Genomic DNA, 22468 nt, shown 5'->3' on the forward strand with positions numbered 1-22468 from the left:
CTTTTGTGCAATTTTAGACATGTTTTAGTCAGTTATTTTTTTCTAATAGTTTTATCGAGCAAAAAGTAAAATTTTGTACAATAACATCTCTTGAGTAAACATAATATACATAACTCTCATGCGAACATGGCTTGCTCTCTTTATATATTTCCAATATGTAATCGCAATATTAATATGACCGACCATTAATATATGCGCAACAAATTTGGTAGGAGAAGATGAAATATTAATCTGAGTACTTTGTACAACCCAACCCCTATTTAAAACACGACAAACCTACAATTTTTTTTGGTGACTACAATTGACAACAAGGTCCAGAAATCTCTAATCAGTATAATAAAGACAAATGCTAAATGAAGCTGCATAATTGCTTCGTAAAGCTATTTGTTAGACACAACCATTTATTTTTTATTAAATTGCTAAATAACACTAGAGATCGATTTATTGGTTTTATCTAGCAAATAATTTTTTGAATCTTAGATTGCAAAATACAACTACGTTAACTTCCCAAAATTATTTAATAGACACAATTTTTTCCTTTATTAAATTATTAAACAAAAATAAAATTGGTTGTATTAGTATTATCTTAAAAAAAAAAATAGTGTTATAGGTTTTAAAAAAATACATTATTTTTATGTAACATGATTTTGTGAAATATACATTATTAAGGTTTAAACTAAACTTAAAAAATATATATAGTGATTTTATGTAGTATGATTTTATGAATATCCTATAGGATTTTTTTTTGTGTTGAAAATATATCCGTTGGATTTTTTTTTTTGAAAATATATATTTGTTTTCTTTTTGTTATTTGTTAATATTTGGTTAACTTCTTAGTTTAATGTTCGAATAAATTTTATGTATGAATAATTAATTATGGTAATAGAAATTTGAGAAAAAATTCGATTATATTTGATTTTTTTTCTTTTAGTGTTGGGTTTACCAATTTAAGACGAAATTTCAATTAATTTTATTTAGTTATTTTGTTTAATAATTTTTGTAGAGTTATGTAGAGAATGGAGGAGAAATTCGGTTATACTTGATTTCTGGTGTTGGTGTTGTTTAGCAATTTAGGACAATATTTTTGTTAGTTTTATTTAGTTATTTTTGTCTAATAGTTGTCTTCAGCAAAACTGAAGTTGCATATAGTAGCATCCATAATAAAATCAATTATTCAAGTATTGAACTAACCAACTAACTATATATATGTTTCAACAAAAAAACACTGTTTCAATTTCCTGAAAAGGAAAATTTGGTTAAAATTCCCTACAAATTTTTTGTTTTGGTGAAAAATGATCTGTCAATTTTTTTTAGTCTCCAACTCTCTAAGTATTTCTTTAATCTGCAACAACTTTGCAAGAGATTTACGACACCTTGCAACAGCTTTGCAATACCTTGCAACAACTTTGCTACACATTTGCAAAAAACATTGAGTTTTTAACCAACCAAAAGACAATTATTGGGGTTTTACTCAAAAAAATTAACTTGTCTTTTTTTTTAACTTAAAAAATTTAAAATTGGATATTCGACACAATTTTCTGAAAAAAAAAAATAACTATATATATATATATATATATATATATATATTTATAAAAAAAAAAGCGTAAAAATAGGTTCTAAATCAGAACCTTTAGTACCCCGTCTAATATCATTTAAGTCCAAATAGTAACTTTATTCCTACAAAAAAAAATCTTTCAACGTAACTATAATTTTCTAAGGTGATAAATACAGGTGAAATTTAGCTAAATCTCTCCAAAGAAAATTGTCTTCGTTAAAAATGATTCATCAAAGTTTTACAGTCCTTAGTTACTTCGTAGTTACCTAACTTGGTGAAAAGACATCGCAAGCTTCTGCAAACTCAGAAGATGACTTTCAAGTTCTTCCTCTGCTGCTCAATCTGAACTTCTTTAGTCTCCTAAACTCACTCAAGGTCCTCAAAATATTGAACTCCGATATACTTATCTATCAAAATTATTCCATTCAATTCATTAGGAATTGAAATTGACACTAACGAACACCTGTGAAAATCTTGAACCAGTTTTTATCAAAGCTCTAACCGAGAATCTTATATTTAAAAGAACTTGATCTTTTTTTTGTTAAACAAATTCATTTCGAAAAATTCGAATTCATCCTCCCTCTCTCGCTCAGCTACCGACGTTTTGCAAGCTTTCAGTTTTGTGTTCTTAGGGCTAGGAGGAATTATTTTGTACAAATATGGGCATCATAGAAAATAGGTTGAGTTTAAATTTGGTTTAAGGAGTATTTTGACAAGTTATGTGGTGCCTCATTCAACAACAACAAAAAATGTTAGGTGCCTAAATATGCTAAAAGTCAATTGGCCTTTCCAACAAAAAATTTCACGAAATTCGGCCCAATTTCCTATAAGTACACCAATTAGAAAAGCCAACAACTTGCGACTCATTTGATCGTGCATTTACTTTGTAACACAGAGGTCGAAGGCTCGATCCTATCAAAATGCAAATCTAGAATGATTGAGTTTTAGTATAAATAAAGTAGTTTCGTTGAACTTCATGCTAGTAATTTCTGGAAAGTTTAGATTTCGTTCTTATTACATAGTATTGATGTATCAATGCCTTTGTTGTGACTATAGTAGTAAATATTGTTAGGAAAAATAACCTAATTAACTTGTTCAGGAATATGAAGATAAACGATGTGAAAGTAAAAGTAGAGACACCAAGATAATTTAACGTGACAAAAAACCCCCCGAGATATAAGGTAAAAAATCACGGGGCCTAGTTCAGAAATCTTCCACCATAATTAAATAATGGGTTACACACTTCTTCCTTAAAGTAATAGGGGATTAACCAATTCTACAAGATGTGTAGAAACACTCTTAATAACAACTCTTCACCAAAACTATGGTGGATAAACTGAACAAAGAAATAGAAATCTCTTACTCCTTAGATTACCAAAGTTGTGAATAAATCCTATTTCAACTAGGAGTCATTTTATTTTATTATAAGAAAGGACCCCAACAAATATATATATATATATATATATATATATATATATATATATATGAGTCATTTTGAATCGACCACTTTTATCGGGGGCCGGGTGGGGGTATTGAAGAAAGAAAAGCCTAAAAAGAAAAAAATGAATTGTAGTGGGAGGGGTTTGAGCTCTATCAACTGCAACTTCTGTTTTCATACTTTTTTTTTGACGTTAAAGGAAACAATTTCCATTCATAAGTGATAAAATCACAATGTTACATGGATGATAATTCTTATTTATCTCCTCTGAAAACTTCATGAGAGTTACATACTTTTAAATGCAAAGTGCCTCATGAAGGGAAAGAAATTGGACTAGACACAGACACAATGATCCTAAAGATCGAGAAAAGAGACCCTAAAGGTCCGACAAAAAGATCCTAAAGATCGTGAAAGGAGACCCTAAAGGTCTGACAAAAAGAAAATTACAACAATAATACAATAAATTGAAACTACTAATAACTTGATCTTCTGGAGCGAAGATAAATCCGTCTTTCTTTTCTTTTCATCTTCTTTTAAAACCAAATCGAAATTTTTGTATGATTTCCATCTTTCTTTCATTTCTTTAAGACAGATATCTACGATTTGATGAATTGAAGAATAAGCACATGATGAAGGAAGATCCATCATCATACTATTTACTTCTTTTCCCCTGAAAAAAGATGGAGAAAAAACAAAAGAAAAACCTTATTAATACTAAAAAAGAGGAATTCTCCTTCGAAAGTGAACGAAATTCCGGCCCTTCCACCGAAAAACAATGATACCCTGTTAAGTTCTCTAGAAATCAATGTCTTATTCCTTGGATCTCACTTGAAGAAAACCGTTAGAGAGAAAGAGAAAGAGACTGGATTGGAGTTTGAAGTTACGGGGTGGTTTGTTTTCATACTTAAACGAGTCTGTTTTCCTTTCCCTGTACAATAAAATTTCTCGCTTACATGACAAATGATATGCACATGTCAAATTTCCCTGGGATGTGTTACCACAGAATTGAAGCCCATCGTGTGAAGTTCAACCGTGACCAGAAAAGGCCGAGGGCTATGATGATGTACATGACAAATAATTTGCGCAATTAATATCCTAAAAGACAGTTTAGTTGATTTAATTAATTGATTTTGATTTGTGATTTAATTAATTGATTGTCAATCAAGTAAAGGAGTGAGACATGTACAATTAATATAAATATAAAAACAGATTAGGTAGTAACACAAAGGGTATTGATATGAAAACATGCTACAAAAAGATAAAGCAACAGAAAGGAAATAAAGAGAGAACTGATATATTTAGATAGAGAAGTGCCTGTAGAACTTCTTTAACTTTCACAGTCATCCAATGGAAAGATTACAGGGGCACCCAAGGTTAAATATATTTTTGTAGTATTTTCATCCTCTCTCTCTCGAAATCAGACACTTTCAAAATTTTGTGTTCCGACTTGCGTGGTAATGAGATACTTATGAACTACGTGATGGATCTTGAGACGAAATCCTACGATCAACAAAAGTTCAAAGATATTTGAAGATATGCAAAAATATTTGAAGATATGTAAAGATATTGAAAGATCCAAAAATTAAGTTTCATATAGTTAGGATATTTCTTGTAATTACTAATATCAGTATTAGATAAATATTATTGTGCTTCTTAGATTAACTAGTAGTATTAGGAACTATGAAACCCTAATTCCTTAGAGTTGAGTCCTAGAGTTTCAATAATTCCTGTTACGTCTGACCAATGTAACGATCGAACCCACAATTGTAGTGATTATTGGCTGCTCTGTGGATGTAAGACGAGATTATAGATGAGGATCTTCGACTGAACCACGTTAAATATTGTGTTGACTACTTCAATTTATTTATCTTATTATCACATAATCGTAAATTTAACATATATACAATATCTGGAACAAAAAAATTATAACTAGTTTCCCTGCATTATGAAGTTGTGGTTCAAAACTTTTAGTTCTCCTATAGTTCCATATGCAATATATATGTTCCATACATACGAAAATGAGTTTAAAAGAACTTTGTAGAGAGTACAATAGCTAAATGCCTTTACTTGTAAAAAGAGTAATAAAATGGACTAAAACCATTATAATATTATTTTGATAGGACACTTACAGCATCTCCAATGGGACACTCAATCTCTAACACTTAGAGTGCCACATATGACTTTTTGGAGTTTTTGTTAAAAAATCATCTCCAATGGAACACTTCGTTACACACTCTATTATGAGTTGGACACATTTATTATAGAGTGTCTAGAGAGAGAATCTCTAAAATGAGAGTGTCTACTTGAGACTCTCTAAGTGTTACTTTATTATTTCAACCAATAGAAAACTTTCCTTTTCAACTACTTTTTATCTATTGAATTGAAGAGGGACATGTGTATTAAGTAAGAGATTTTAGAGATCTCCATTGGAGACCAAACAAATGTAGAGTGTCTCTATATTGACACTAGGAAAGAGAATCTTTATTTGACACTTGACAACTAGATTTTTAGAGTGTTTATTAGAGTATCCCATTGGAGATGCTCTTACAATAAGAAAGAAGTAAACATTATTACTATATGGATTAGCTAGCTAGAAAAAATCCTCATTGGAGGCTTTTTTTTGGTTTAAAAGTTGATTAATGTTCTCCATCCGTAACTTCTACAAATAAATACTTTTTTTCTTTTTTTGTTGAAAATTCTAAGAACAAATACTTGGATGGTTAAATTTTTCACAAGATTGTCGAGTCTTGATAATAGCTGTTACAAGGAAATATCTTCTTGTAGAATATCTCAAAACGGCGATGCTTGGAAAAGAACAAGGATCCTACTATAAAGGTTTGAAGAAGACGTGATTGCAACGGGTCTAGTGGAAGTTGATATTTTATGAAAATATCTAAGTATCCAGGAAAATGTTACATTAAACATTAGTGATGCACACACCAAAAGATTAGACCGATTTAGAAGAGAAAACAAAATCAATGAGCATAATTCTTTCGAGATCCAATACACAAATCTAATAAGAATAGACTTTCAAATCAGAGTTGTTGATTTTAGACTCTTTCCAGGTCAACTTTAAATTTCGGTAGCCCTATTATTTTCGTACAATGAAATAGTGTAGATACAAAAGAAATAAGTGTTAAGTGAAATACGGACCGGATTTACAAAGAGCAGACACACCATCTCTTTTTGACAAAGTCGGAATCTTAATTCTGTATAGAAGCGTATAGAAATCAAGAAAGTTTTATTTGAAAAATTGTTACTCCATTCTTAGAGCAACATCATAACTCAAGTTTGGATTCATCAACTATTTAATATAATTTTTTACACATAAAATTATTTTTAAATTAATGTTTCTTACATTTACTTGTACAAAAATTCTTTTACTTTGGAGATTTTCTATACAAAAAGCTTTTCGATTAATATTTGACATTAAACCCTTGAATTGTCAACCACGACCTTGCCGACAAGGTTGATTTAGAGATACAGAGTTAAGCCAGTTGGATTGTTAGATAAGAAGTAGAGAAAGATATCACAGAGTTTTTAGAGAATAGAGAGAAAGAGTTAAAGAGATGTCGTAGAGACAAACATATGTTGGTGACAAAAAAATGAACCAACACTCTACCGGTGGCAACAAAAAAGACGGAAACCCTAGCTGCTTTACAAAAATGGAATTCCATCGTAGAAAATTTGGGGAAAATGTCGTACGCCAGATTTTGGAGAACAAGATGAATTGTGTAATGTTCACCAAAAAAAAAAAATTGTGTGTACAAATAATGTGTGTGCTTTTATAACAAAAAATTATTGGGCCAGTAGAATTGGTTTTAGCTTTTAACACCACCCCCAAAATATCAATTTGCATTTCATATAGATCAAATATAATTTATACTCTTCATACATTTGTTAAGGTTTGAGCATTGAGCTTCCATAAATTTTTTTTTTGGTGAAATCCATAATTCAAGCTGTGGGTTAAAAAGTAAATAACCTTTTATTGTCAGTACTTATTTGGCCAAAGTCGAATTATTTACTTTTTTTTTTTGATGAAGGGAATTATATATTTACTTCAACTCTATATGAGATTTTCACAGTTTTGCAGGAGTTTGTCGAGGTTTCAAAAATAAAATTTGCACACAGCTTCCACGTAATTTACTGGGACTTGGACGAAAACTTAGGACTTCATTTTCTCAAATATGAAAGAAATTGTTTAGTACTACAGTAACTAAATACACTTAAAAGCAAGATTAAATTTTGATGGTGCAACTTGGAGGAATATTATCTATTTTATTACAAGTATACACATATGCCCATTACAGAGAAGATCAAAAGAAAGAAATAGAAGATCGCCAACTACGTTAAAAAGTAAAAGAAGAATACACAAGTAACTTTATATTAGCAATTGTGTGCAAGTCAACAAGGGGTGAAACGGTCCATTAAAATACATATTGTTGCCTCCGACTCGGAGAGAGTACTAGTCATAGTAAACTCATGTTGTTGTTGTTGTTGTTGCTCGGTTCTGACCCCTCTTTTCTTATTAGCTCGAATGGTAAAGAAAGAAGAATTAGATTGTTCACCTTGTTGGGTTACTTGTTCTTGTTGTTTAGAATTTGATGAGACCTTGACTCGGCCGTGTACTCCAAGAACATTTTCTCCTACTCTTTTTGCAACTCCGCTCATCCATTCCTCTATCATTGTTGACATTTCTTCCTAAATCAGTACAATTGGGTTTCTTTTTCTTTCTTTTTCGCTTTCTTTCTTTTGGTCTTTCAAATACTAGCTAGCTAGATTGAGCAAATTTATAGAAAGAAAAAATAGTTGTTTCCAAAAACCTCTTCTTTTGAAAACTTAAAATACCAGCGGAATTTAAAACCGCTTTTTATAAAGTTGAATGGACTTGATTGAGGGCCAAGACCCATGAGGGCGTTTTGTTTTTATAGAAGAAAAACAAATAGAAGTCGTGCTCATTGTGAACCACAAAACAAGGGAAGCCAACGAGAAGAAACTATTAGATTTTGATATTTTACCTATAATTTAACTAGTAGCAAGAAAGTTCGCATACGCTTCCTTTGCTATTCTGTTATTTGTGGAGTTATTTATTGTAGCGTTACGTTATTGTGTTATTTTTCAATTTAAACACTAATTTTCTTTTTATACGTTTTCTTCAAAAATTTATTTAATTTTAATGTGTGAATTAAAAACAAAGTTATCTTTGTTCAAATAAATTTAGAACTCTAAAACACGAGGCAACTTTATAATCATGTTACTTAAATGAAAATATCTAGGGTGGATGCAATTCAGAATATTCTAGGAACAAGGAGGGACCGATGGTATCACGTGAATGGTGTAATGGTTGGTTGTCTTTTAGGTTGGATTTGAAACAGTAAGACCTAACAATATTAATAGGCTACAAAATTTTCAATTTTAGGGTCCTCTCAAATGGTCCAACACTATATTCTTTTGTAAAAATAATTTAGCATGTGAATTTCAATCCTAATTTAGAAAATTTATTTATAATAAATAAAACCAATCGTGGTCTATCATTTCAGGCAGAGTATTTTAATCAATAGGGCGATCTTTCTTTGTTTTCGGAATAATCATCACTCTAACTCCATAGATATTTTACGTTACGTGTAAAGCGGATGAAGAATCTTCAAATTACTTGTTTTTGCTGTGGTTTTTTTTGCCTCCGAAGTCCAGAAAGACTTACTTCCACGAGAGTGGAATGATTCAACTTATTTAGACAATCAAAGGATGGAAAACAAAAAAAATTGAAAAAATCGCTTAATGTTATGAATTCCTGCTGCAACCATATAGAACATATGGCTGGAAACGAGGAAGAGGATATCGGATGTCTTGTATGACAAAGGAGCTATAGTGGAGCTGTGGAGGGAACAATTGTCCAATCTAAAGTTTTGATTTCTACTGAAACAACAACCAACTATAGAGAAAACGCTTGTTGTTCTCAAACCTAATCACAAACTGAGAAGTTTTGATTAAGCTTTGAACCATTTATAACCTTTCTTATTCTAATTGTTGTTATGTTTTGTGAAGTTAGTCTTCTCATCTAACATCCGTAAAAAAATTAATATATGAAACTATTCTACTTCTTCAAAGAAAAAGTGATGTAAAGACATTCTCGGTGAAATATTAACAAATGTTACACTTTAGTGAGTAAAACTTTTAGAGCTCCTACAAAATTTTAACATACCATACATAACTTAATTTTTTTTTGTTGAACAATACATAATTTTAACTTAAAAAAGATTTAAAAAAAGAAACATAGGTCATCCTCAAAAGACTCAAAAGAGAAAAGATGGCACAATCCTGAACAGAATCATGATTGGAGTTAGAAAATTTATTCGTAAAAAGTTGTGTTAGTATATCTGTCAACTATGCGCAATTTGTGCTTGCAATGTAGCTAAAAAATTGTTGGTGAATGATAGGCTCAAAATAAAAATATACTCCGTAATGAGTTTAGAGTCTACACTTTAATAAAAAAAAAAAGGTAATAATTTCATTTTTTTTAATCTCCTGATATTTTCCACATGCAAATACACAAATGCATCACTAGTGTGTCAATTGTTTAGTGAAAGTATAGATATGTGTAGAAACATGTTTGATTCTTAAGCAACATAAATTAAGTTGTAGGAAATTAAACAGTAAACGGCGAAGAGTTATTTATGTCTTGTTTAATGCAGTAACATAACAATGTCATACGAAAAATGATTTAATTGGTGAATATCAAACTAAGGTGTCATGCAAAAAATGTTTTGTTTGATGAATTTCAAAATTTGTAAAATTTTGGACTTTGAGGATTTTGTGTTAATATTGGACTTACGGTGCTATTAAGATTTACTTTCTGGTAAAAAAATTCGCTAAAAAATTAATAGGGACCTCATGCCTCTAAGGAAACTCTGAAAATCATAAATCCACTAACCCTTAACTAAGCGTTACAATAAAAACAATACGAATAAATCAAAACAAGAATAAAAATAGAAATTCTTTAAATTTTGTGCTTAATCTAACCAGAGTGCCCATAAAGTATTCTTGATTCACATCAAGTTAACCAATACATTTGTGAAAGAACGAGATAGTGGTGCCTCTGATTGCCTACTTCAGAAAAAGAGACTATTCTTCTGCTAAGTTTTAGTTATCTATTACATTAAAACAACCCAGTCGGTTATGAGAGATATCAGTCTAGCCGTCCATTTTTATTGGGAGTTTGATAAAAATCACATACGACAACTGACATAAAATCTTCTCCGTGTAAATTGACTCAAAATAAAATGGTATTAGTGTAAGTCGACCAAAATTGATTAGAATATCCCTACAATAACTATTACCCAAGAATAACTACAATGACATCTTACATTAGTGTCATCCGACTCAAATCCAATTGGCAATGAGTGGAGGACCCAATCATTATATTATTGGTTGCTAGATAGTCCTTCTCCACAGTATGAAAGCCAAATAATGTAAGACGTATGATTGTCTATTTTACTCATGTAATTGTTTCTGGAAAAAAAAAACCTTTCGTAAATCCCAAATTTTGAATGGTGAAAAACAATGGGTCGTTTTTCAAGAAAAATAGGATAAACTTTGCTCTCCAAAGAAAATTTTCCTTGTGGGGTCAACAACCCTTGGTTGGAGTGGTAAGAGGTATAGTCTTCCATCCTAGAGGTCAAGGGTTCGAGACACGCTGAACAATTCAAAAAAAAAAATTTCCTCCTGGGTAAGAAATTGAAGGTAAAAAAAGAAAATGAAAACCCCAAATCCTTTTTGTCATGTGTCTCCCATTTAAGTTCAAAAGGCAAATAACTAATACAATTTCTTTTTCTTCTTCTCCTCCTAACACCATAGGAAAACCTTTCAACAAAAAGAAAAAAAACACCATTGGAAAACAAAGATCAGTCTTTTATAAGAAAAAGAGAAGTGGAGGAATCTAAATTGTTTCACTAAACGTATATGTGACAAATATCTTATAATAACAATTATAGGTAAGTTAACAAGGAGTAAACCGGTCCATTAAAATACAGATTGTGTCCTCGGACTCCAAGAGAGTACTAATTGTATTAGTCTCAAGTTGTTGTTGCTTCTGCTTTTGCTCCATTCGAACCCCTCTTTTCTTATTCGCCCGAATGGTAAAAAATGAATGAGACCTTTCTCCTCGTTGTATTAGTTCTAGATGTTTAGAATTTGACAAGGCTTTGAGTCGTCCTAGTACTGCCGGAACTTTTTCTCCAACTCCTTTTGCAACTCCATTCATCCATTCCTCTACAGTTGTTGCCATCTCTTTCGAATTCAGTAGAATTAGGTTTCTTTCCTTTTTCTACTTCCTTCTTTTGGGTTTCTAACCAATGAAGGAATCAAGTGAAATTTATAAGAAATGGGAAATTGAGAAAACAGTTCCGTTTTTTAAGTCCACTAACCGTGATGTTTCTTTTTTAGAAGAATAACGATAAAACGGATATAAGAATAGTGTCGTATCAAACAATAGAATATTAGTTATTATATGAACCTCAGAATAAGGAGAGCCAATAAGAAGGGACTATTGGATTTCAATTTCCACATACAATTTCCAGGGTTGAGAAAACAAACACGCAAGTGTTATTCTTGAATCTGAAGACAAAGAAGAGGATCGATTAGGAATATTCTGAATAATGGGGAGGGCCGAAATAGGAACACGATAATGGTTGGTTGTGGTTTGCGTTGGACGGAGAAAGCAGACCTAACAAAAAAAATTAGACCACAAAATAACCACGTTAAGGTCCCTCTCCGCCTCTATTAATGTATTTTGGAAAGCTTCTCAAACTTGGATTCTCTTTTAGACGTGGACCGTTTCAAATCAAAACCGCATTTTCTGAAGTTTTTCGTTGGTTGAGTGGTTTAAACTTGGCGATGTGACTTCATTGGTACCGTTAGACGGTGAGAGGGGTTAGTTGATTGAAAGAGATTCTTGAGTACAAGTGGAGCCATAAGAGGTCGAAATTCACCAAAGCGATATTCCTCTTAAGTTAGTAAAATCCCCCGAATATAGAACTGTGTGAAAGAAGTGGTACAGCCCCCTCCGATACAAGATTGTGAAGGGATCGAAACCTTTTTTTCTTCTTATTTCATCTTTTTCTTTATTTAATTTTGTGTGTAGCCTTGACAATTGACTTAGTCTAATTCAATGGACCAAGTTAGAGAGGTTAGAGTGCTGGGGGTGTCTATAACTTCCCAACCATAACTTCGCAAATGAGAGTTCCTTATGCACCTCTCGTTATTTCTATAGGCGCCACTCCTACTCATGTCAAAGATAAACATTCCTCAAAATTTGGGCACCTAAGCAAAAAGGAGGGGCGCATATAGAACTTCGTGATGAGGCGTAAGTTGTGACAAGAGTATGGCTCTCTTTGCTCAACATTTTCGTGTTAGCCCACCCAATACAATATAACGACATAGGAAGCACCATCACTATTGCAAAGTCCAAACCACACTAAGGTCCTTAGCAACTTTGGTGGTGTCTATGGAAATGAATACTTTTTGTTTAGAGGTAATGAGTTAGAAAATCGCCTTTACGGAGGGTTTGCCCATTGGAAAATCAGATCGATTTTCTCACTATCATAGTCAAACCAAATACAGGGAGATTTTATAGGGCCCCCTCATTTTTGTTAAAAGGCCTCCCCTCAGTGATAATTTAGCAAGTAAAATGGTTCATGGGGAGGCCTTTTAACAAAATTGGGGAGGCCTTATAAAACTTCCCATACTGGAATATCAATTTTGCTATCTGAATTAATTTATTTAGAAAAGTAATCATCATGGAAATATCAGCCTCAGACTATAGATGGTGATCAACATCCAGAGTTTGAAAGACTGAAATTACTTAGAAAACTACTCTACCTCTGCCTAGCAGTTGCAACTGATTAACTAATTTGTTATTTAATTGATTTGGTTACCATAATTGAGGACGACTTTTCTCATGCAGTTTTTTTTAACTTCATCATCCACATATCAACCAAAGTCTGCATAAGAAAATAAGAAAAACACTCGAGGGAGAGAGTAAAAGAAAAAAGTATCTTTGTAAAAGGGACACCAGCTCTTTTTGGTATTTAGAAACACTTTTACAAATTAAATCAAATTAACCAATTTTTTACCTCTTTCATATTACCCTCCCTCCGCTCCTTAGAATCTCATATCACTTTACATGTAACCTTTTCAGTGGATCACTTCGGAAATTCTGCTCCTCTTTTTCCAACTGAAAAATAGCGAAGATCTTTATCTCTTGCACATTTCAATCAACTAGGTTTTGAACGGCTATTATGTGTTCGGAACAGTTCTCTACTCGGTCTCAACGTATAATTCTCTCTCCATACAAAACTCTAGCTCATCTATCTCTCTTGCCCCCACAAGTGAGGGCACGTAGGAGCAAGAATGCGACAAAGACTCACAATCATAGAAAGCTGTAAACTTTTGTCTAATGAGAGATGCTACAGTTACTTACAATTTCTTACTTAGATGATAAAATGCTGACTCATCCGAATAAAAGAACGGTCCAAATCATAGTCAAACTTTAAAAAAACTTTGTCTTTTAGTGAAAATGATTCAACATGTAATATTCTAAGTAACGTCTAAGCCTCTAAGTAATTGTAGCATCTCTCATTTTAAAATCGCAATCCGTATAATTTGGATGCTCGATAAGAACATCCGACAAAGAAAAACTCTTGGATTTGGATTTCTTCCAAAGATCTAAGAACGATGTTTTCAAAGCGATGACATCTAGGCAAAAAAGATTATAACATCACTAACGATAATACCCGAGAGTGCTTCAATGGTAGGTAGGTATGTATGGGATGACATTCCCCATGACTTCCATACCTCCTAGGGATGCTAGATGTCCCATAAATCTTCATTACCTCCATTACACTCACTACAAATAACTTCGGTTTATAAAGCTCTAGGTTAATTTTTGTAACGCGACAACCATTTACTAAGCAACGATAGAATACGTTATTTTACTAACCTAATACCCACGCCACCATTCTTTCGTCCTTTTCTTATCAATTATGTCCCCGCTGGGGTATCTAACTCCTGTGCAGAAACATCGGCTGGAATTCGGTCGGGATAGTGGCGGCGGAACAGAGACACATTTTCCTCTTTTTATTCTCATTCCTCATCTTAATTACACTCTTCCTATCTTACCGTTCTTCTCTCCCACTCCATTAGATACATATTCTTCTCCTGTACAAGGTGTGTACATAAACCTAATGAGAGGTCACATTCAAAATTGGTCCACTCTCGTCTTGCAGCTCTAATAGCTAAATCGGGCAACCTAGCTTGGTCTGTAGTACCTCTATCTCAGTGCTTTTATTAGCTACACATGGTCAAACTTACTGAACTTTGCCTGACAAGTTCTTACATTTCTGAGTCAACTCAGTAGTTTTGAACTTTGATCCAACTCTTTGTTAGTCAATATATTGAAAGTCCAGTTTTACTATTAGCACCCACTTGAATATCTATCTATCTATAAGTCCAAACCAATAAATCTAAATTACACAAGGTCAAATTCAACTTAAATATATTAATCATAAAGATCATATATATGGCATTCTTAGGCTATTTGGATAATGACCTTCATACAATATAGTTGGTGGCCCTTAAAACTTTCAAGTCTTGCAATAGACTATAAACCCCCATAATTAAGTAACTCTCCTCCCATTCTTCTTCTTCTTTGGTCATATTTTTTTTCTAACCTAATTTGAGATGAGAATTTCTCAATAACAACTAACCAACAAACCCAAGCATCTTCCTAATTAAGATATGATCATGACCAAAAATATGATATTTTGTGTGTTAATTAAGAAGTTGATAATTAACACTTAAGGAGGGTTAGGTCATGACAGTTTGAAGGTTGGTGATGATCAATTTCCCAACTTTGTCTTCCAAGTGTAAACTCTAGGTTTGGCATCATATTTGAAGAAGCTACATTGTTCAAATATATTTTATCTCTCTCCATGATCTCCTTTTCTTTGTGAGGTATGTGGATACTCGCCTCATGTCGATCTTCCTCCTGGGTAAATAATTAAGGTAAGTTTACTAAGTACCACATTGCATAAACAAATATTAATTAGGTCAATATACTTGTATCAACAAAAAAAATGACGTTGAGGTTTTATGACAAAAAGGTAAAAGCACAATGGGAGTTTCGGTAAATTAATTAAATGCAATTATATAGACAAAAATGTGATATGATATTTACCTTAGTAAGATCATCTTGAGTCAATGAGCCCAAGATACTTCTCTCCTCTATCAAGGGCCATGATCCTCGCCGTTCAAGTCTACAAGAGTCGGATTAATTAATTACAAAGTTTTAAGAACTAACTCAATATGATCATTGAAAAGATGTTTTATCGTTCCTATGTAACGGTGAATTAAAATGTTTTGTTTCTAAGATTACCCTTTTCTATTCGAACCCCAAGTTTAGATGGGGAGCGTATAGTTCTCCATATATATATATATATGTTTCTTGCTTTTGGTTTATATTCTCATGGGCAACAAAGCACATTAAGTCTTTAAAGTATAGAATAAAGTATATAAAAAATCTAGTCTTAGATTTACCAAATAAGAATAAAGGCTGATTAAGTGATAGAAAGAATATAAGCAAATCATGAAAAAAAAAAAAAATGAACCATTACTATGCAAATCGAATCAAAACAGCTAGATCTACTATTTCACATATATTATGAAAAAGGGACAAATAGGTCTTCCTTACTGTAAGCCCTAATAATTGTATAGGGCTAGCAAATACATTTGGTTTGAAATTTTGAACAGTCTCAACAACCCTAAGTTTTTCAATGTATTAGCTAGTTAAAGTTGAAAAACATGAAGTTCAATAAATGGGTAAGACTAAAAGGATCATTACAAATCAACTAACTATAAATCTTTGTGATAAAAACCATTGTTTTGTGTGTAGTTAGATTTATTTAAGCAGCTTTCCAGCCATTGATGAACAGAAGTCAACAAAATCCAACTAATAAACAGAAGACATTATTAAAAACCCCATGTAAGTAATTAGCAGCTAGCCCTAGATTTACCAATATCAATGTACTTTAACACCTATCCTTTTCTTCAAATTCGATTTCAGACAAAACCAATTAAACCCAAGTGATAAGATATAACAATATCCAAGACAGTTTTTTTTGTATGTTTTTGAATAAATTGTTGCATGTAATGAATGACACACAAAAAATGAGGCAAATAATATATAAATAGTAAGAGAAAGTATTTAGTTAGAGGGATATATATGACAAACCTAGGAGATTTTGGTAGTGGTGGTGGATTGAGAGTGTAAGAATTATTCTTGTTGATAAATGATTTTTCACAAGATAGTCCATCTTCAACTTCATGAATAAACCCTGTCCTCTGGTTTAATCCCATAAATGTCTGCCCTTGTCCTGCTGCAATATTCATCACCACAATGAGAAATTTGTTTGTCTTTTGTCAGACCAAATAATTCAAAATGGACTTAAATTTGTCACTTAAAATCTCAACCATTTTTTTGTACATAGTAAGCATAAGTATATATCATCATTCATGATGAAAATCATAGAAAAATCTAGTTATAAACCATATACATCATTTCAGAATCTTGATCAAACCCTAGAAAAAAAAAATGTTATTTTGAAGAAGAAGAAGATCATAAAGGATTCTTTTGTTGAGGAGAAAATCCAAATACCTGTTGTTCCTTTGTCAGTGCTCTTCACTGTTCTATACATCTGCATAAATATCATACAAAGAATTAGAGAGTTAAAGATTAATACTCTTAAGATGCCCTTTTGTCCTTGTATCTTGTTTTTCACTCACCACTAAACCCTAGAAAACAATATAATAAATTAAGAAGAACAATATTATAACCATATACTATAATCTCCTCTTTCATATGATCAAGAGGCAATGAATGAAGATAACAACATTTTCTTCATTGATCTAATATGTGTATATAGATACCTGTAAGTGACTTTTCACATGAGCTAATGTGAGATCCTTCACATTCATCAACTCCAAAACTGATTTAGGTGTTGCTCCTACATTTTATTCAAGAACACACTGTGTAAGTGGATACAAACTACAGAGAGAGAAAGAAAACAAGGGTTTTGGTGTTTATGTTTCTTACTCTCATGACCACCAAGAAGTTCAACTGCATGAACAAAATGGGCATGGAGAGTTGTAGTCCATCTCATCCTAGGTGCTCTTATGTTTCTTTTGCCTCCGGTGACCATCCTCGAATTTCTCTTGAACTCGCGACCGTATATTTGAGGTTGATGAAGGTGTTGGTTGTGGTGGTGGTGGTGATGGAGATGATTGAGGTTTTGTGTTGGTGCAAGATTATGATCAAGTGATGCCACCGCCGACTCTAAACCTAGACTTAACGTCGGTTCATCATCTCCGTGATGATTATGAGCATTATAACCTATACCTAAGTAGTGTAAAGAACCTGCAACTTGTTCATGACTTATATCACTTCCAGTAGTACTACTTCCAGAATCGGAAGGAGTTGTCGAGCTTCTATCACCGTAAAATGCTCTCATCATCGATCCGTCCAAACCCGCCATTTCTTTAGGTGTTTCACAGTTTGATGAAATAGAAGGGGGACTAATATGAAGAGAAAGATCAGGAAATTGAGATGTAGTTCTCATTGAGAATCTATCTTAACACAGATCTAATATTTAGGTTTACAAGATTATACAAATAGCAAAAAAGTGGATGAATATTGAGAAAGTGGAAGTTTGGGTAAGATTAAAAATAGGTAATAATATAAAGTCCGAAGAGAAATTGAAGAAGAATGAATGAAAGATAAAGAGGGAAGAAGGGGGGGATCAGATGAATGAAGGAATGAAAGACTGATGATAATATAGCTAGGGATGAGAGTCAAAAAAAGAGGATTTGAGTTGTGATTATATCATGAGTGCCTTATGATTTGCATAGGTTGAAGCTATTCAAAGCTCTCTCTATAGGCTTTTTAATAGCTAGGGTTCTTTCTAGCTAGCTAGGTTAACAACAACCAAAGCACAGAGAGAGAGAGAGAATAGCAGAGGAGGTAGCTAGGCTCTCTTAGTTATAGTCAGAGAAAGAAAAGTAGAAGAAAAGATGGAGAAGTTTTTGGGGATGAACAGATGAAGGTAAAAGATAGTTAAAAGGGGAAGAAAAAAAAGAAAAGGTATACTTTAAGGAAGCAGAGAGATCAGATCAGCAAGACTACTACTACCACATCCTAGAGAGAGAAAGAAAGAGGAGAGAGAAAGGGGGTTGGGTTGGATTGGGTTGGGGTTTCTTCTTTCTTCTTATCTTAATAATGGAGAATGAAAAGAGGGTGGTGCAGGAAGAGGATTAAATGGTAGTATTATGCAGGGTAATGGTTGGAATTCGAGTAAAGGAAAAGGGGTACTGTTTTATGGTAGGGATTGAGTAGTAGTGACAGTACCTCTCTCTCTCTCTATCTCTCCATCACTCTCTCTCTCTCTCTCTCTCTTTCTCTCTCTGGCTTTATCTCTCTTCTCTTCTTGTCAACAGATGGGGACTCAAACAAATAAATTCTTAACTAGTCCCCCCCAACACCACACTTTTCAATTTCTAATTCTCTGTTTTTCTAAGCTCAGGCTTCTGTCCTAATCTTAAATATTCTCATTTTATTTCATGTAATGGGGATTAAAAAATGAGTCATTCCATGCCAAAAAGATATCCCTATTTAGTACTCCGTTATTGATTTCATTTGCCCAAGGTAACATCTCCATCAATATATTAACCCCCCATTTTACCTTCATTACTTTTCCTATACACATTTCTTTGGTACAACTTTTCTTGCAACCAAATTTCACACCATTGATGTCTACATATATAAGTACTTTTTCTTATTTATGGTCTTTTTATTTGGGATTTTGAATGGTCTTTTTTCGTTGTAGTTTAATTGATGAAAGAACAACCGGTGTGGTAATTAAGGAAGCTAACTAGGACCTATAACAAATAAGAAACGATAAGATAACATTTCAAAAGGTTTATAGTCGTCCGCCACTCTTTGGTGCAGTGGTTGGACACCCTTCTTAAGCCCATGAGGTTGTGGTAGGGGTGGGAATCGGTCCGGACCGGTCGGTATCGGACTCTAACTTCATCGAACCGGTCGACTCGGACATAAATTGTTGGTGACCACCTATTTACTCGGGCGGACTCGGACGGTCACTCTCAAAAATTCTTTGTCCATTGACCGTCCAAGACCGTTTATTTTACCGGTCCAGTCGGACACCGGACGGTCTCGGTCCGGACTTTCCAATAAATTTACTTAATTCAGAACTTTATTTTTATTACCACAAACAAAATTACTTACAAATGAAGATGTTTAGCCAAGAAATCAAAAGTAAATATGAAAAAGAAAAAACACAGTGGATCATCATTTGACAAGATATAATTAAGCCATGCACTAATACTTGGTCTTCCAGAGGACTATATGCCTATAGCCAACGATCATCATATATTCATATGTCTATAAAATTCAACGGTCAACTTCTAAAAATGAGGACAGTTTAGTCGGTCAACCTATTCGGTCACTCGTACCGGTCGGTCAGCGGTCGGTCCTTCGACATAGAATTTTGACCGTGACCGTCCGCCAATTCTTTCGGGCCGGTCGGACACTGACCGTTATGACCATCGGGTGTCCATGGACACTTTTTATCTCGGTCGAACGGGTCGGATAGCGGTCTTCCGGATCTTTTTCCCACCCCTAGGTTGTGGGATCAAGTTTCGGTGGAAGCAGTTTGCCATCAAGATTTATCTCATGCAATTTATGCTATAAATAAAGTTAATAATGTAATAAATTGGTCGGGTTTTAGGCCTCTTTCATTCATGGTTTAGATTAGGCGGTTATCGTGCTTATCACATCTTCTTGATTTATCAATGCTTTGTAACGACTAATGTAGATCGTAGTCGAATTCTCAAAAAAAACGGTCAGATCATGAATGGAAATCTCTAACAAAATGCTAAAGTGTGTATTGACTATCCATTTCTTATTCTGAATTATGATCTCCCTTTTTGTTTTTTTTTATAAAGATATATAGTTTTGCATTTTAAGAACACGATCGTTATAAATCAGCATTAAGCTCAAAACATATCAACGTAGAAAATAACATAAATTTCAAGAAAATGCGAGATTTGGAGCCTGGAGGCCGAGTTACTTGAAACGAAACATCATTTCTTCCTCATAAGTACAACATGACCATTCAATCCATTGTCATTTTGAAACTTCAAAATATTTTACATTCTATCCAAATGCTCCAAATGGTAGGTAGCGGCAAGAGTATAAGCTTATAAGAAGTCATTCCTTTGCATTGTTGGTTTTGAAGAAAGATCACATGAATTCAAATATTCTTGATAGAGCTAGCATCCAACCATGAATTAAAATGATATAATACTACTGTAAATTTTTCTTGACCTATTGAACAAAACAAAAGCAAATGATCATTTACCAATTGTTTATCTTGCACAATTCACATCGATTTGTTATAACCATAGGCCTTTTTTCTCATTATATCTATAGTTTGAATAGCATTAAGATAGGCTACCGAGTAAAAGAAAAAGTTACGTTAATTAGGATGAAGGACTTTAAGATTGGTTCGTAAGGAAATGAAGAACTCAACCGGATACCATATATTGATCGAGATAATGTTGTCTTCTAAATGATTATATATAAAAAGATGGAAAATAACACATGCTCTTCAAAACTTCAATTTCCTTTCATTCCCTGCAACATTTAAAGAAGAGCTAGAGTTAGAAACATTCAAGAAAGAGTTTTGAGCATCCAATCTTCTCTAGCTTGGAGAAGATTCACATGCAAGACGATCTCCCAATTATTCAGAAGTGTACAAATTCAAGATATACAACTTCAACGGTTGCTAATAATTTTAGGTTTATTCCTTATGTTGTGATATTAATTTTATTAATTAGATCGAAACACACAGAAAAATCTCAACAAATAAATACCTTGCAACACTTCTTGTAAACACTTCACAATTTTGTTTCACCAACAACTTTATCAATTTTTTTCAAAATTGATCTTTTAAAAACTATTAGTGTCTAGTGCACAAGAAAATTGTGTATAAACTACTTCTACTGAAATTATAACCCAAAATTGTATCAGTAGATGACAGATTACAAATGTTACCACCACCTTCTTTCATATGAAGAGAGGTCCCACTAAGGACATCCATAGAAAGTAGTCGGAAATACATTGACATAGACGTATAGTAGATACATTTCTATTTGAACTATCTAAATAGTTTTCCAAAAAAAAAAAAACTATCTAAATAGTTACTATATGGGGTTTCATAGTTGAGTTATTCGTCATGATAACTTGTAGGCCAGCGCTTTGGGGAAAGCTAAATAGTTTCCGGGGTGTGAAGACTTGGTCAAAAATTGGTCAATTTTGTTTGACAATTTTATTTAGGGGGAAAGCAAAATAGCTTCTCCACCTCAGCTCTCTCTCTCCACCTCACTTCTCTCCCTCCACCTCATCTTCTCTCTCTCCTCTCCGATAGGTCGCCGGCCGGAAAATTTTCCGGCCGGCAACCATGAAAAAAAAAAAAAAAAAAAAATTTTTCTCTCACATCTCTCTCTCTCTCTAAACTCCGGCGAAGGGGGTTTCCCTTCGCCGGAGTTCCGGTCTGTTGAAGAACAGACCGGAACTGGTCTGTTCTTCAACAGACCGGATCTGGCCTGTTGAAGAACAGACCAGATCGGTCTGTTCTTCAACAGACCGGAACTGGTCTGTTGAAGAACAGACCAGTCCGGTCTGTTCTTCAACAGATCCGGTCTGTTGAAGTCTTCAACAGACCGGATCTGTTGAAGAACAGACCGGACTGGTCTGTTCTTCAACAGACCAGTTCCGGTCTGTTGAAGAACAGACCGATCTGGTCTGTTCTTCAACAGGCCAGATCCGGTCTGTTGAAGAACAGGCCAGATCCGGTCTGTTGAAGAACAGACCAGTTCCGGTCTGTTCTTCAACAGACCGGAACTCCGGCGAAGGGAAACCCCCTTCGCCGGAGTTTAGAGAGAGAGAGGTGTGAGAGAAAAATTTTTTTTTTTTTTTTTTTCATGGTCGCCGGCCGGAAAATTTTCCGGCCGGCGACCTATCGGAGAAGAGAGAGAGAAGATGAGGTGGAGGGAGGTGAGGTGAGGTGGAGGGAGGTGAGGGGGAAATTTTTTTATTTTGAGCCATATTCCCCATAAAATATGTTTCCCCGGAAACTTTTCGAAATTTTGCATATTCCCTTTAAAATTTCACACCCCGGAAACTATTTAGCTTTCCCCAAAGCGCTGGCCTAACTTGTAAATCAATCTCAACCATTCGATCAAAAACTAGTACATACAGATACCGACTGAGCAGGTTCCAGGTTAAAGTGTGGACAAAAGTCAAATATTCTCTATATCACGAGAAATTGGATAATAAAACCGACACA

At 33.5% G+C, this 22468-nt stretch overlaps 1 protein-coding gene across 1 annotated transcript; it reads right to left on the bottom strand.

The window, feature by feature from the left end:
• Positions 1 to 14529: 14529 nt before the first annotated feature.
• Positions 14530 to 18584, bottom strand: ATS (Homeodomain-like superfamily protein). The gene is made up of 6 exons (XM_086650412.1): positions 17140 to 18584; positions 16974 to 17050; positions 16702 to 16741; positions 16279 to 16423; positions 15226 to 15304; positions 14530 to 15036 (listed from the first exon to the last, which is right to left on the bottom strand). The coding sequence occupies exons 1-6, from the start codon at positions 17660 to 17662 to the stop codon at positions 14839 to 14841; spliced, it is 1062 nt and encodes a 353-aa protein (XP_086506538.1). The 5' UTR covers positions 17663 to 18584; the 3' UTR covers positions 14530 to 14838.
• Positions 18585 to 22468: the final 3884 nt, after the last annotated feature.

Source organism: Eschscholzia californica, unplaced genomic scaffold, assembly GCF_041429995.1.
Source record: "Eschscholzia californica isolate CP2 unplaced genomic scaffold, dmEscCali1.0.p SCAF_6, whole genome shotgun sequence".
NCBI classification, from domain to species: domain Eukaryota; kingdom Viridiplantae; phylum Streptophyta; class Magnoliopsida; order Ranunculales; family Papaveraceae; genus Eschscholzia; species Eschscholzia californica.

Bases quoted from the DNA above. Each gene is read 5' to 3' on its own strand.
- ATS (XM_086650412.1), bottom strand. From the start codon at position 17,662: ATGAGAACTACATCTCAATTTCCTGATCTTTCTCTTCATATTAGTCCC. The intron at 17,051-17,139 runs GTAAGAAACATA...AATAAAATGTAG, and splicing joins ACTTCTTGGTGGTCATGAGA to GAGCAACACCTAAATCAGTT. The intron at 16,424-16,701 runs GTATTTGGATTT...TGAATATTGCAG, and splicing joins CACTGACAAAGGAACAACAG to CAGGACAAGGGCAGACATTT.